Consider the following 16,907-nt stretch of genomic DNA (forward strand, 5'->3'; position numbering starts at 1 on the left):
ATACAGCATGAATTGAAGCATAAAATAAAGGAGGCCCAGGAAGCCTTCAGAATTAAACTTGAAAAGAAACTGTCCCACAATAATACCAGGGAGGTTTGGTCAGGAATGAAATTACTGACTGGGCTTAAGCTGAGGCTTGAAAATGATCCAGGAACAATGGACAAGGCTAATAAGATGAATGAGTATTTCAATCGATTTAGCAGTACATGTGTAATACCAAGTGATAGTGGATGGGAACTGGGTGCAAATTCTGCAACATCGATATTGAAGGATGAGCAGACTAATTTTAGAGTATCCGAAAATGATGTGAGGAGGCAGTTTAAGTCACTTAACATTGGTAAAGCTGCAGGACCAGATGGACTCAGCTCACGTGTCCTTAAAGTTTGTGCAGACCAGCTGTGTACTGTCTTTACACGCCTATTTAATGGAAGTCTACAAACACAGAGGGTACCAGTGTTATGGAAAACTTCCTGTCTGGTGCCGGTACCCAAGACGACTTCTCCTGCAACCCTAAATGACTATCGTCCTGTAGCCTTAACATCTCATGCTATGAAGGCCTTGGAAAGATTAGTGCTTGCTCACTTAAGACCGAGGGTTAACGCTTTTATCGATCCTCTTCAGTTTGCCTACCGACATAGATTGGGGGTGGATGATGCTATTCTTTCTCTGTTACATAGGGTACATTCATTTCTGGAGACTGATGGTACCACGGTGCGAGCGATGTTCTTCGATTTCTCGAGTGCATTTAACTCCCTGCAGCCACTTTTACTACACAAAAAGATGACTGATATGAAGGTGGAGGAGGGGATGAGAAATTGGATAACTGACTACCTATCAGATCGGCCACAGTTTGTACAGATGGGAGCAGTGGTGTCAAGCAGATTATTGAGCAGTGTAGGTGCCCCCCAGGGAACGGTGCTTGTGCCCTTTCTATTCACTCTGTATACTTCAGACTTTCAGTATAAATCTGAAAAATCTGAACTTTGCCACCTTCAAAAATTTTTGGATGACTCTGTGGTTGTGGGATGCATTAGGGGAGATCAGGGGGATGAGGAATATAGAAGGGTGGTGTCGAATTTCGTGGATTGGTGCAATGGTAACTATCTACAACTAAATGTTAAGAAAACTAAGGAGTTGGTGGCCAACTATAGCAGGATTAAGTTGGAATGCTTACCGATCACTATTGCTGGTCAGGAGGTAGAGCAGGTGGAGAGTTACAAATATTTGGGGGTCCATTTGGATAGCAAACTGGACTGGAGATGCCACTCAGAGTTTGTCTACAAGAAGGGGATGAGCAGACTGTATTTCCTAAGGAAACTGAGGTCTTTTAATGTGTGTAGCAAAATGTTAGAAATGTTCTACCAATCTGTGGTGGCAAGTGCCATCTTTTTTGCAATCACGTGCTGGGGTAGTAGTGTGCGGGCCTCTGATGCTAATAAGCTGAATAAGATTATTAAGAAGGCAAGTTCTGCTGTGGGCTGTAATCTGGACTCTTTTGGGGAGGTAGTGGAGAGAAGAACTCTGAGAAAGTGTATGGCAATTATGAACAATAATGCACATCCACTATATGAGCTATTCATGAGACAGAAGAGCACCTTCAGTAACCGGCTAATACTTCTGAGGTGGAAGAAGGAAAAATATAGGAAATCGTTTGTGCCAACTGCCATGGGAATGTACAACAATAACATTAGGGTTAAACCACCAAGGTGAAAGTCTACTTATTTCTCTACATTTCAGTTCACTCGTTGTGTATGTCCTATTCTAATGTATAATGTATAATGTTCTTCTGTCAACAAACTGTCATGTCAACTATGTAATTCCTTTATGATTTTTATGATTTAAGTCGTGCTGCTGTGATACCATAATTTCCCACGGGATCAATAAAGTGTATCGTATCGTATCGTAAATTCAGTCATGTTTAAACTATTGGACTATTTTTTAGCCAGAAGAAGGTATATTCTTACCAACACAAGTCAGTATCCATGTTCCATGATCCATAACAATATCAGAATTTCTAAAACGTATTGAAAAATAAAAATATCACCACCACTAAAATAAAAACTAGAAAAAAGCTGAAAATGACATGAATTGTTCAATGATCCTTTGCTACAGAACATCCATAGTAAATGGCAGTATACTGCTTTGGCAGATGAACGACACGAAGGCATGAGCTGTTACTGAAAATGATGGTCCTAATTAATTCTTGGTCATTAACAATTCAACAAAACTTAAATTCTTCATTATGGAACCATTATGGAACAAAAATGGCAAGGACCTTGTGACTTTTCCCAATTAGGAAAATGACATAATTACTTGCCCATGATAAAAAAAATGTGTGTAAAATGTGAAAAAGTCAAAGGCCTTGATTCATTAACACTGGCAGTTTGTATGCTCTGTTTTATTGAGGCGTATGCAGAAATAAGATATGCTGTATTCATTAATAAGGATTGCATGCCACTGAAAGTGAATATGGTCAGCGGGTTTTTGCTATGTAATCAGAGATCACCATGTTGTAGGGGTAGAGACCCCGATTCCAGTGATGGGTTACTTACTAGGCTTTGTTTTGTGGTTTCAATACAATTAGTGTATAATCAGCAGATGTTTATTACTGTAGCACTGTAGGACAACTGGCCTCATGCCTGGTAGTCCAACCTCACCCCCAGCATTGATTAGCAACTTTATGTCAATATACAATGTACACAGAGAGCTGCTGCCAGTCAATGGTGTCTGAGGTGTCACTGGTGTCAGTCATTCTGAGCTCAGCTTTATCTGCACCCATGTGACACATCGCTGGAATTAGGGTCTCTGTTCCTAGATCATGCTACTGTCAGATTACATAGCAAAAACCTGCTGGAAGACTCCCTATATTGAATCAGGCGCATCTTATCAGTGACGGGGGCCTCGCCAGAAATGTTACTCCAGTCAAGGTCTGGAATAACATTTCTGGTGTAAGAAATTTTGTCATGTTGAATGAATGTGACAAACGGGCACAGCCATGCCCATCCCCAGCTCCGAACATTTGGGAGGTATTAAAGCCGTCAAAAGGCGCAAAAGTTTTGTGCAACGTAAAAAATGTTATGACTTTACTAGGATGAATGGTGGCCAAAGATGTTTGGACTCTTGAGCTTTCTCCCCACATATAACAACATGCAATGGTTTATGCAACATGGTTATGTAAGGAAGCGTAAAATAATTACTCATCCAGCTTAATACTAACATGATGCACTAGTTATTCATCCAGTAGTGCTTGCATCTTGTCCTGCCAACAACAGATGAGCAAAGGCCGCAGTATCTCACCTGAGCTGCATTGTACAAATGTACCGAGACACCTAGGTCTCCATAAAACACATGGAGCATGAGCACCTCCAGACATCAGTCAGCCACGTCCCGTACAATATGTCCATCCCAACAACTTAATTACAGGCAATCGGCATATCTACCTTATGAGACATGCGTCTTCACACACAAGATACATGTCTCTCAGATGTCTCACTGCATTTCACTCCTAAATAAGCGTGTCCATGCCAGCTGTGGATCTAAGTTGTCTCCTCGCTTGGTCACGTTGTCCTCCAGTTCCTCATAACGAACAGATAATTCCACATTCCTTCCCGCAGCTTACTCTTGTCTTGAGGGCTTAGCGTTTTGTACTAGCATGCTTCCAGATGTGATAACATGAAGATGACATGTATTTACTAACGTTAAAGGAAGCATAATTCAGTCTATGCAGTGTTTGTTCTTTCAGCTTATTAGTGTGTAGTTTGGGTCGTTTCTCTATGGCTTTTCACTCACTCACTGATGAGCTTCCTCCACTTCTACTCTGGAATGTCGAGTGGGTTAGTAAATGCTTGCCGTTTGGTCAACAAAAGTCACCGATTTCTACAGCCACTTCCATTTTTAGTATAAAAATGTTTTCTATTTTAGGTTTCAACACCATTTTTTACTGAACCTGCAGGGCATCCACACTGACGCCTGGTCCCGTAAAGGGCCAGATCGCATTTTAGTCTATTTTGTTCAATCAATACTTAGCTGACCCCTTTCTGGCATCGGGAGTAATAGTCAAAAACATCAATATGCCAGAATTACGTTTCTTTGGTCACCACGACATTGTATTAAAATGCAATAACCGGCACCAAAATGGTGTTATTAAAACGTCAGCTCGGCACGCAAAAAAATAAGCCCTCACCCAACCCCAGATCACGAAAAATGGAGACGCTACGGGTATCGGAAAATGACACGATTTTTTTGCTTAACAAAGTTTGGAAATTATTTTTCACCACTTAGATAAAAAAAAAGAACCTAGACATGTTTGGTGTCTGTGAACTTTAATGACCCGTCAGTTTTAGCATTTAGTGAACATGGTAAAAAAGCCAAACAAAAAACAAAGTGTGGGATTGCGCTTTTTATGCAATTTCACCGCACTTGGAATTTTTTTCCCGTTTTGCAGTAAACAACATGGTAAAACCAATGGTGGCGTTTAAAAGTACAACTCGTCTCGCATAATACAAGCCCTCACATGGCCATTTTGACCCCAAAAATAAAAAAGTTATGGCGCTAGGAAGATGGGGAGCAAAAAAAGGAAAATGCAAAACCAAAAATACCTCTGGTTGTTAAGGGGTTAAAGAGTAACTATCGTTTAGATTTGATTTGCTTAGATTAATAATACGCGTGAAAATAACAAAATTTCTAATATATCCTATCAGAGAAATCTACTTTTTTCTCCGCCAGGACGAACATTCAATTTCAAAATTCTCAATTCCTGGGTAAAATCTATATGCAATGAAGATGAATTGTGACATTCCGGAGATAGGAGATTGTAGTTAATAAGTTTTATGCAGATGAATGAGGAGAAGGAAAGTGGAGCTAGATGCACTCTCCTTAACATGAAATGTTATCAGTAGCAGCTCTCTCCTTCTACCTCAGTAATGTTAGGGTGTTCTCATATTGCGTTCAGTCACCGTTCGGTTGCCCTGTCAGGACTTACGTCCGAACCTGCCTCAAAACGGGATTCAGACAGATGCGCAGACAGGGCCATAGTCTATAATGGTGATGGCGGAGAACATGTGTGCGCTGAGGGGCGTCATTTTCAGGTGTGTGTGCCTTCTGAAGGCGGACACTCAGACGTAGTAGACTGCACGCGAGTGTCCATCTCCAGTACTGTCTTTCAGTATGGCTATACCTTGACAATGACTTCTACCTGTTGCCAGCCCTGACCTATTGCTTGTCTCCATTAGTGAACTCTACCTGCCTTGGCCGTGTCTACTCTGAGTTAATAAAAAAAAAACACAAAAAACACGGCAGCTTGCACCTGTTCACATTTGCTTCATTGCGTTAGGAAGTACTGGTTTTCTCTGTAGTATAGAGGTGGTGACTATTTCCATAGTTCATTGAGCCGTCCTTTGCTAAAAAGTGCTGCTCTTACCTTCCTTTAAAGGGAACCTGTCACCCCCAAAATCGAAGATGAGCTAAGCCCACCAGCATAAGGGGCTTATCTACAGCATTCTGTAATGCTGTAGATAAGCCCCCGATGTAACCTGAAAGATGAGAAAAAGAGGTTAGATTATACTGACCCGGGGCGGTCCCGCTGCGGTCTGGTCCGATGGATGTTGCGGTCCGGTCCGGGGCCTCCCAGCTTCTTACGATGACGTCCTCTTCTTGTATTCACGCTGCGGCTCCGTCCGGGAAAGGTCAGAGAGGCCCCGGCATCTGCGCACTGCAGTACTTTGCTCTGCCCTCAACAGGGCAGACAAAGTACACCTGCGCCGGAGCCGCAGCGTGAAGACCAGAAGAGTACGTCATCCTATGAAGATAGGAGGCCCCGGACCGGACCGCGACGCCCATTGGACCAGACTGCCCACCCAGGTGAGTATAATCTAACCTCTTTTTCTCATCTTTCAGGTTACATCGGGAGCTTATCTACCACATTCCAGAATGCTGTAGATAAACCCCTGATGCTGGTGGGCTTAGCTCATCTTCGATTTTGGGGGTGACAAGTTCCCTTTAAATTTGTAAGCTTTTGGCCCAGGAGAGGTGCGTCTGATTGGAAAGGTTAGGGTCCCATCAAAGAAAGTTTGCCTTGTCACATCTGATGTGATCACACGAATTGGTCAATTTGTGCACTAAGTACCTTCATTTACGGTATATATTCTACATTGCAGTAATGCAGTTTGCATTTCATATTATCAGGCCACGTGCACACGTTGCGGAAAGTAGTGCAGATTTTTCTAGACTGATTTTGGTAAATCCGCAGGTAACCCGCACTGCAGATTTCCTGCGGAATTACCGCGATTTTTGTGCGGATTCCACCTGCGGTTTTACACCTGTGGATTCCTATTATGGAGCAGGTGTAAACCGCTGCGGAATCCGCACAAAGAATTGACATGCTGCGGAATAAACAACGATATGTTTCCGCGAGTTTTCTCCGCAGCATGTGCACTGCAGATTTTGTTTTCCATAGGTTTACATGGTACTGTAAACTCAGGGAAAATTGCTGCAAATCCGCAGCGGCCAATCCGCTGCGAATCCGCAGCAAAATCCGCAACATGTGCACATACCCTCAATGTTTGTTCATATCTTGTTGCACACAGTGCGCTGCTGCTCCTTTGGACTTGCTCTCAATTGTCTTCAGAAACCCTGCAACAAAGTTCAGATTTCTATACATATATAAAGAGGAAAACAAGGGGGTTGCAGTATTTGCACTCCTCAGTTTAGCCCAAGCTAAATCTGTTGCAACCCAAGAGTTGAGTCCTACTTCTTAGGCAGGGCGCCCATGATTCCGAACTGGTAGCGGTTTGGATACAGCGTTTGATCTTTGCATCCAAAACACTGCCGTATATTGAACGCAGGTAAATCTGCATGTGATCACTGAACCGTGCGGATTCACTGCATCCCATACATTCTATTGGTGAAATTTCTCTGGTGTATATGCTGCGGTCTTGAGAGACGCGGGCGTCTGTGTAGGCATAGTGGACATGGGATTTCTTGAAATCCCATCCACTATGCTGTAACATCTGGACGCTACGAGTTGGACGCTGCATAGGTTGGTCTCCTATCAAATAAATAGTGTCTCTCAGCTGACGCTGTGCTAAATAGGCACTATCGGAATAAAATTCAGCGTTTTATCTATACTGAATTAAGGTACCTTCACACTCAGCGACGCTGCAGCGATACCGACAACGATGTCGATCGCTGCAGCGTCTCTGTTTGGTCGCTGGAGAGCTGTCACACAGAAAGCTCTCCAGCGACCAACGATCCCGAGGTCCCCGGGTAACCAGGGTAAACATCGGGTTACTAAGCGCAGGGCCGCGCTTAGTAACCCGATGTTTACCCTGGTTACTAGCGTAAAAGTAAAAAAAACAAACACTACATACTTACCTACCGCTGTCTGTCCCCGGCGCTCAGCTTCTCTGCACTCCTCCTGCACTGACTGAGCACAGCGGCCGGCTGACCGGCGCTCACAGCCAGTGAAGGAGGAGTGCAGAGAAGCAGAGCGCCGGGGACAGACAGCGGTAGGTAAGTATGTAGTGTTTGTTTTTTTTACTTTTACGCTGGTAACCAGGGTAAACATCGGGTTACTAAGCGCGGCCCTGCGCTTAGTAACCCGATGTTTACCCTGGTTACCAGTGAAGACATCGCTGGATCGGTGTCACACACGCCGATCCAGCGATGTCTGCAGGGAGTCCAGCGATGAAATAAAGTTCTGGACTTTCCTCAGCGACCAACGATCTCCCAGCAGGGGCCTGATCATTGGTCGCTGTCACACAGAACGATTTCCTTAACGATATCGTTGCTACGTCACAAAAAGCAACGATATCGTTAACGATATCGTTATGTGTGAAGGTACCTTTAGACTTGAAGACACCTTGCCCAGTGGAATCATGAACAATGGCACTGAGATAACAACTGTGATCCTGTCAACTTTGGAGACATCTTTTTCTGAAACATTGATGAAGAGGCTTTAAGTTCGGAGGCGTTCGGAAGTAAGATATCTCTATGGCGGTATTATGCATGCCGTTTCTTAATGCTATTTGAATGTGTTTTCAAGTAATAAAGGTTTACTCGCCCTGCTTTGCAGTCTCTGGCTGTAGTTGTGTAAGTATATTGTATGGGACTGGGGGTCTGATGAGAGTGAAGAATTTCCCTAAACTAATTGAGTGGGCTTTATTATTTATTATGCGTCGCTTATAGAGAATGCAGCATAAGTATATCCAGCATATTCCGTAGCGCTTTACAGACATTATCATCCCTGTCCACACTGGGCTCAAAATATATTACTGAGCTGTTGCTTCTATCCCCACATAACAGATAGACGCGTAAATGCTTTTGAGGTGGTAACGTTCACTTTATACGCAGAGGCAGCATTTCTGAGAGCAGAACAATGTGCACTGTGCAATAGACAATGACACTATAAGGAGCGCGGCTGCTGAGATCACAGAGTACGCCAATCCAGAGTGGCTGAGCTCATTATAAAGTACATTCAGTAACAGGAAGAGTTGCTGATGTCATTCCATTGCTACTAGATAACCAGCTGTTCCCAGTGTAATTCCACAGCAGAAACGGTCCCAGCACAAGTGCCAAGGTCAATACACAATACAATGCAGGATTGTAGATCATTTCTGTGTGCACAGGTGTATTTTTGTTAGGAGCATTAAACCGGGCGTCCAGGTTTGTGATGAAAGTCTTCAGTCATTCTACGTGACTGCAGACTTCCGAATTCGCACACTGTTTGCACTGCACATTGTCAGGATTCTCCACCACTGACACCAAGAATGGGAGCTCACGTAACCGCAAGTGTGCAATATGCATGTACACAGTCATGTGCCAACTAGAAGTTTCCTACCTCGCTCAATACACTTGCATTGTGCTAACCCACACATGTCTAGTCACAATATGTCAGCAGAGCGCCTACTTGTGGTCACATAACTGCCCAATCGGCATGGGAAAAAGTGCGCAAGCTGTGAGGATTCACAAAGCGTGACTGCAGACTTTCATCAGAAAATTGGACAAACTCTTTTAATTATGAAATTAAGAACTGCAGCATGCCCAATCATAGCGGCATGTAATATGCTCACTGTCAGGATTTGGCTCTGCTTGCCAGTTTCAGCGGTCATCACCTGGCCACTCATATGAGACTTTCATACTGGTCACTATTCTCTCCATGAAGCAGGGACTGTAGTCTTTCACTGAACATTGAGAATTATGAAGAGCAGCTTGTCGGTGCAAGACTTAGGCCGGGGTCACACTTGCGAGAGCAATGCGACAAACTTGCGTGAGTCTCTCGCCTCAATACCCGGCACTGCCGCCGGCACTCGGGACCGGAGTGTTCGGCTTCATGTATTTCTAAGCAGCTCAAAGCTCCGGTCCGGAGTGCCGGCGGCAGTGACGGGTATTGAGGTGAGACACTCGCCCGGGTTTCTCGCATTGCTCTTACAAGTGTGACCCCGGCATAAGTGTGCAAATTGCACGAGTGCTCACATGACAACTACTCAAACTGCTTAAGCTGTGAATAGGAGGAGGACGCCAAACTGAATTCTTGCCCTTGTGGCCAGAAAACCAAGATTTGCCTCTGCCATTGGATAGGATTATTGAAGAGATGAGGAATGTCATTATTTCTACTTAGCTGAAGACCTGTTATTAAGATATTACCTGTTCAAGTCTAGTGTTCCAAAACATGTAAATCTCTTAATGAGAACATGGCTGCTGTCCATGCACTAAGCTGGCAATTTGCATTCCAAATAGCAAAGTTATTCATGGTAAAGAGATGATGAAAACAATTGTCAATTGTTAATCATCTAATCCTGTTTCCTCGTATTTCCCTGTGCTGAAATAGTAAACTGCCACCCCAACCACGAACGTACCAGAATGGCAATAATCATTGGGTCTTACATTTCCTCGCTAGTCAGTAATTTGTGTTGTGGTTGCTGGGTATATACAGCTCTGGCAAAAATTAAGAGACCACTGCAAAATGTTCAGTTTGTCGGATTTTTCCCTTTAATGGTATATTTTTGAGTAAAATGTAAATTGTTCTTTTATTCTATAAAATCCCGACAACATGTCTCCGAATTTCCAAGCAAAAACCCACTGCTTTCAGACCTCAAATAATGCAAAGAAAACAAGTTCATAATCATTTCGAAACAACAATACTAATGTTTTAACTCAAGAACAGTTCAGAAATCAATATTTTGTGGAATAACCATAATTTTTAATCACAGCTTTCATGCGTCTTGGCATGCTTTCCACCAGTCTTTCACACTGCTTCTGGCGCAAAAATGTAAGCCGTTCTTCTTTGTTTAGTGGCCTGTGACTATCCATCATCCTCTTGACTTACATTGCAGAGGTTTTCAATGGGGTTCAGGTCTGGAGATTGCGCTGCCCATGACGAGCTTTGATGTGGGGTCTCTTAATTTTTGCCAGAGCTGTATATTCAGTGGTGTACCACAAAAAACAGTAGACCAGGCAGCTGCTATGGGGTCCTTGAGGCTGGGATTCCGATATAGTTGAAAGCAATGATGGAAGAGGGAGCCGTCAGCTGCTACTCCCTCCTCCATCATCCTCCCTGAGCATCTGACGCCTCAGCGCAGAGGGGCAATGATGTTATTACATTGCGACTACTCTACCAAGCATTGCAGACCTCATGCTGCAGAGACCTGAGCAGGGAGTTATTTGTTGGGCCCTCAAACTATTTGAAGGAATATTTGTGGGGCCATCATACTATTATACTACAATCATACTATTTGGAGGGCTATTTGTAGGGCCGTCAAACTGTTTATAGAGCTATTCGTGGGGCCATCATACTGTTTATAGAGCTATTTGTGGGGCCATCATACTATTTGGAGGGTTATTTGAGGAATACTAATATTTGTGTGAGCCATCATGCTACTTGGAGGTCATCATACTATTTGTAATGCTATCTGGGGATCATCAGACTATGTGGGGAGCCATCATTCTATTTGAAGGGTTATCTGGGGGCCATCATACTATATTCAGTGCTATATGGGGGCCATCAGGCAACTTGGGGGGCATCATATTAGACAGAGGGCTATTTGCTACATCAACCTATTTGGAGGACTATGTGTGGGCCATTATACTGTGTGGAGGACTGTGTGGGGGCCAATTATACTGTGTGCAGGGATGTATGAGGTCCATTATACTGTGTGCAGGGTTGTGTGGTGTCCAATACACTGCTTGGAGTGTTGTGTGGGGATCATCGTACTATCTGAAGGGCTATGTGGTAGGCCATTATACTGTTTGGAGGGTTAGTGGGGGTCATTATAATGTATGGCCCGCCATTATACAGTACAGAGGGTTGTGTAGAGGCCACTATACTGTATGGAGGTCTGTGTGTGGACCATCATATTGTGCAGATGGCTGTGTCAGGGCCTTCATACTCTGTGTGGGTGAGTATGGGGACCATCATACTGTGCGGGGCACAATATTATACCATGATACTGTAGGGTCATCATCCTGTTTGTGTGCGGTGCACATTTGTTGGCATCATACTTTTTTGGAGCCATGAAAGGGGTATCTTAGGCTACTTTCACACTAGCGTTGTGTGATGTACGTCGCAATGCGTCGTTTTGGAGAAAAAACGCATCCTGCAAAGTTGCCCGCAGGATGCGGTTTTTTTCTATAGACTTGTATTAGCCGACGCATTGCGACGTATAGCCGCACGTCGCATCCGTCGTGTTTTGGCAGACCGTTGGCACAAAAAACGTTGCATGTAACGTTCTTTTGTGCGTCGAGTCCGCCATTTCCGACCGCGCATGCGCGGCCGGAACTCCGCCCCCTCGTCACCATACCTTACAATGGGGCAGCGGATACGTTGCAAAACTGCATCCGCAGCCCCCGATGTTCATTTTTTTCGCAGTTTGCGTCGGTACGTCGGGCCGACGCATGGCGACGGCCCCGTACCGACGCTAGTGTGAAAGTAGCCTAAGTGTTTGTGAACACTAAGGTTCTTCAATAGTGGCAAACTTACTTTGTAAGGGCTGCAAAGTTGTGTGATATGCTCTACTGTGACCCCATCTATTTAGGGGTTTTATTTAGTGTTTTTGTTATGGGGTCCCATGATTTCTATGTACGCCCCTGCACATACTGTATGTTATTCTAGGGGTTATCTTGCTTAGAAAAAGCATTTTAAATTAAATTTCTGATTAGAACATTTTGTGTTTATAGTAGGAATCTCCCATATAGGATTACCATATACTGTATAAAAAAAACAGAGAGAGTCACAAACTGAAAAGAAAGTGCTGGCACAGAGAGAGACTATGGGTTTTGCGGCACTGACCCACTGAACTGAATAGGAGGGCACTGAAATGTCCAGCACAGATAGTACTTTATACCCAGCACGTAGGGGAGCTGAGCAGGAAGCAGCAGCGCCCCCTATGTGCCACGGCCACTAAAAGCAGCTCAGATCAGATATTGATGGTCTACTCTTAGCCTCGGTTCACATGCCAATATTAATTTTTATCCAAAAATGTGGGAATATTTTTTTTGTCACTTGTCATGTGTGCTTACTGTATACTATGCGTTTTTTTTTACTCAGCGGCTATTAATCTATTACAGAACTGCAATGTATCTGTAAAAATGCCACATCCATTGCCAGTGGCGAGCTCGGACAACAAGTTAATATATTTGATGTGAATGAGGTCCTTCCAATCCTTCCCCTGACCGGTGATATTGAGGGAGAGAAGGATCTGGCGTCTCTGATCTCGGACTTCCGATCTTTCTGTTTTTGGTGAGAAGAGAGATGTCTGGCAGCGACTCTCATACAGAACACAGGAGTGCTGAGCGGAGCCGAGCTTCTGCGTATGGAGGAATCGGGAGAATAACTGTCGGGAGAACGATCCGCAGAACTGACTAGTGTGTATGAGGCTCCATAGTCATTGCAACTTTCTGATCAACTGGAGATACTGGGGCTGATTCATCAAAGCTTTTGCTCCAGAAAGAAAAAGGGAAGTTGAGGAAAAAAATTGAGAATTTCAGCATTTTTTCATTTGTTTGACTCAGCCCTGTCGAAATCGGTGGAGCTGGGGGACACGGGGCCATGATCAGGCACGTCAATTTAATAAAAAATGCTGATGCTCTGCATGCTAAAAAAGCTCCTCAGTAGCACTTCTGCGTTGAGGTGCCCGCCACATACTAAATACTGAATGCATTCATTCTGAGGCAACTATGACATAACTATGTATAACCAGGGCCCATTTTGGTGGAGTCGGTGTCATGGAAATTGAGGAGTCGGAGGTTTGGCTTACCGACTCCACAGCCCTGTGTATAACCCCATCACGTTGTGTTCGGTGGAGAGAAGAATTGGCATTTAAGTGGCTGAATAGATTGTAGACGTTCATCTAACTTCTGCATATTAAAAAGTCCAATGAAGCCGAAAAAAAGCTATTGCTTCTCATCATAATTTTAATAAGAATTATTCCTATAGCGCCAACATATTCTGCAGCATTTTACAAATCAGAATCCCCAGAATATCCAGTTAGGGATTGGGGTATTGATGGCTTATTATTATCGTTATTATTATTATTATGGCTTCTTCATTGTAATTGTTTGTTTGTTAATTTTTATGAAGAGAGGGATTAATGAGCACAGAGACTGTAATGCTCCCTCCATTCTCTGCACACTCTTGTGGAATGTCACCTCTTACCTTTGTGGCTATCTGAGCCTCCTGACTACACTGTGTCAATAGCAGTTTACAGCCCTATTGTTTTGTGATTAGCTACTGACTACAAGACAGTCAGAGTCTGGTGGAGGGGGATGGAGAAGAAGCCAGGAGAATTTGTCAATGGGAAAGCTCAGGGGAAATGTGCAGCAGAAAGTTCTGGGACTGTCCTATTTATCAGCATGGAGCTTGTAGAAACCCATTCACATGCTGCAGAAACGACCCATAGTGAAACATGGAGCAGATTCCAAGTTATTATACCCAAAAGCAATAGTATTAGGAAGTGCAGCGAAGAATAAGATATATTTCCTATGATTTTCTAAGTGCAGCTTCTCATTGCGTCCATCTACACTTTATCTTGCCTGTAACATTGAAAGCTAAAGGTACTGTTACACTAAGCGACTTACCAACGATCATGACCAGCGATACGACCTGGCCGTGATTGTTGGTAAGTCGTTGTGTGGTCGCTGGGGATCTGTCACACAGACAGCTCTCTCCAGCGACCAACGATCAGGGGAAAGACTTCGGCATCATTGAAACTGTCTTCAACGATGCCGAAGTCCCCGAGTAACCAGGGTAAACATCGGGTTACTAAGTGCAGGGCCACGCTTAGTAACCCGATATTTACCCTGGTTACCATTGTAAAAGTAAAAAAAAACAAAAAAAAAACATACTCACATTCCGGTGTCTGTCACGTCCCCCGGCGTCAGCTTCCCTGCACTGTGTAAGCGCCGTAAAGCAGAGCGGTGACGTCACCACTGTGCTCTGCTTTACGGCCGGCCGGCGCTGACACAGTGCAGGGAAGCTGACGCCGGGGGACGTGACAGACATCGGAATGTGAGTGTGTATTTTTGTTTTTTTTTACTTTTACAATGGTAACCAGGGTAAATATCGGGCCCTGCGCTTAGTAACCCGATGTTTACCCTGGTTACAGGTGAACACATCGCTGGATCGGCGTCACACACGCCGATCCAGTGATGACAGCGGGTGATCAGCGACCAAAAAAAGGTCCTGATCATTCCCCATGACCAACGATCTCCCAGCAGGGGCCTGATCGTTGGTCGCTGTCACACATAACGAGATCGTTAGCGGGATCGTTGCTACGTCACAAAAAGCGTGACGTTGCAATGATATCGTAAAACGAAATCGTTATGTGTGAAGGTACCTTAACACAGATTTTTCGAACAATATAATATGGAGAAAAAAATGTCCTACACCTCTCCCATAAACTGGCGACGCACTGACTGATGTGTTAAAGGTCGTTCTAGTGTCACAGTTGAATGAATCTTCCTTTTCCTGACAATCTGGCTCTAATCCACCCTGGCTGTTGTAGGAGCAATGGCGAGTGTTCGCTGGCTGTCACGCAGGGATGTGGGGATTGAGATGACCGTGTTATTCCCTTCTCTTAATATTTCGCATCCAGTCGGATACGGTAGTACTAGTAGACATAACCCAGCTTTTCAGCTCTACATGAAGTGTTCCTGTTCCCATCTAATCACAAAAATGAAAAATATGAAACTTTGCACTACAAGGCTCACCTGCTTGTAAGGAACTGTAAGGCCACGTTCACACGGTCAGTGTTTGGGGAGTTTTAGATGGTGCAGATTTTCTGCACCCATTAAGTAAAATAGGTCACTTGTATTTTGTTTTCCGAAATACGCAGCGTCAAAAACTCACCAAAAGTCCCTGGTGGGAACGTAGCCTCAGCATCGGCCATAACCCCCAGAAACTGGACATATACCGGTACTTCTCCAGCTGTTAAGGTTCCAGATACAAAGAAAGTAGCTCCGCAGTGATGGAGGAAAGCGTCTGCTGGGGACGGCTCCGTTCTGCTAAGTGTCAGTGATCAGCTATGGAAGGGAAACCACTATACCGTAAGAAACCACAAGTCTCATCAATGAATTCTGAGAAGGTAATCCACAGCTGCTCACCAGAGGGACTACAGGTCTCAGTAATCCACTCTGGAAGGAAATCTATAGCCACTCATCTGAGGGACACGTCTCATCAATCAACTCTAAAGGCTCGTGATGATGACCGTATAATCTGTCCTACTGAGAGTCGGCAATACATCAGATCAAAACATCCAATCGCACTCGGACCAATGTTATTCTATGGGGCAGCGCACATGTCCCATTTTTTCCCTGGACTATGGCGGTAAGAGGAACAAATCATAGCATGCCCAATTATAATCAGACATTCGGGTTGCACTTGGCCATGCAAGTCAATGAGTGTGAGAAACATGTAACTGCACTTGGATGACACCTGAGTGCAGCCTGATTTCCATTGACTGACAAAATGGAGAAGATGGGGACATTTTTTTTTTCCATCGTCTTCTCATCTGAAATAATGAGATCATACTGTGATCAAACTCTGATCTGTAACTACTGACCTGAGGAACTACAAGTCTCAGAGAGAGAATCTATAGCTACTAACTTCAGAACCTACAATATCATGAATGATATGTGAGATTCCATAGCTACTTATATGGGGAACTACAATTCTCAGTAATGATATCTGTGAGAGAATCTGTGTATACACACCCGGGGAACTACAAGTCTCATCAATAAAGTCAGAACTTTATGGCTCTCCAGCTTTGTGGAACTACAAGTGTCATAGACAAACTCTTAGCTAGTCCATACAGTCAGTTATTCTAATCAGCTGTGCTGTGTGTATCCTTCACCTGATGAACACTATAATCATAACTATAAAGCAGAGAGTCTGGATAGCTATCTCCCAGGTGTGGAACTACAAGTCTCAGTTTGTCATATGCTGTCTACAGATCAAACTTCTGTCCCTGGGAAAGAAATAAAAAGCTTAGATCTTTGAATTGAATTTACAAATCCCTCCTGTAGAGAAGTAAAGGAACAGAGGCACTACAAGACTCAGCAGTAAACCCCAGGTGTGTGTGCTACACATACATACACACACGAAGTATGTGTGATCAGTATTGATGCATCTGTCGGGGAACTACACGGCTCAGCACTGCCACTGGTTCTGCAGGACACCACTAGGTCTGGAGCTCAGTATACGGACCGGTGACCCCTGTATACGGCCAGTGACCCCTGTATATGGACCGGTGACCTCTGTATAAGGACCGGTGACCCCTGTATACGGCCGGTGACTCCTGTATACAGACGGGTGACTCCTGTATACAGACGGGTGACCCCTGTATACGGACCGGTGACCCCTGTATACGGCCGGTAACCCCTGTATACGGACGGGTGACCCCTGTATACGGACCGGT

The 16,907-nt window shown here is 44.2% G+C and overlaps 1 protein-coding gene across 2 annotated transcripts in view; it reads right to left on the minus strand.

The window, feature by feature from the left end:
• HPGD (15-hydroxyprostaglandin dehydrogenase) overlaps positions 1–16,907 on the minus strand; it is an 84,338-nt gene that overhangs the window by 64,387 nt on the left and 3,044 nt on the right. Inside the window, exon 1 of one of the 2 annotated variants that reach the window (XM_069744249.1) lies at positions 3,441–3,576. The exons of the other annotated variant lie outside the window; for it this stretch is intronic. Within the exon in view, the coding sequence (XP_069600350.1) occupies positions 3,441–3,452 (12 nt within the window). The 5' untranslated portion in view covers positions 3,453–3,576. Of the gene's footprint in view, positions 1–3,440; positions 3,577–16,907 lie in introns of those variants that run through there. 2 annotated transcript variants of the gene reach the window in all.

Source organism: Ranitomeya imitator, chromosome 1 (genome assembly GCF_032444005.1).
Source record: "Ranitomeya imitator isolate aRanImi1 chromosome 1, aRanImi1.pri, whole genome shotgun sequence".
In the NCBI taxonomy this organism is placed as follows: Eukaryota; Metazoa; Chordata; class Amphibia; order Anura; family Dendrobatidae; genus Ranitomeya; species Ranitomeya imitator.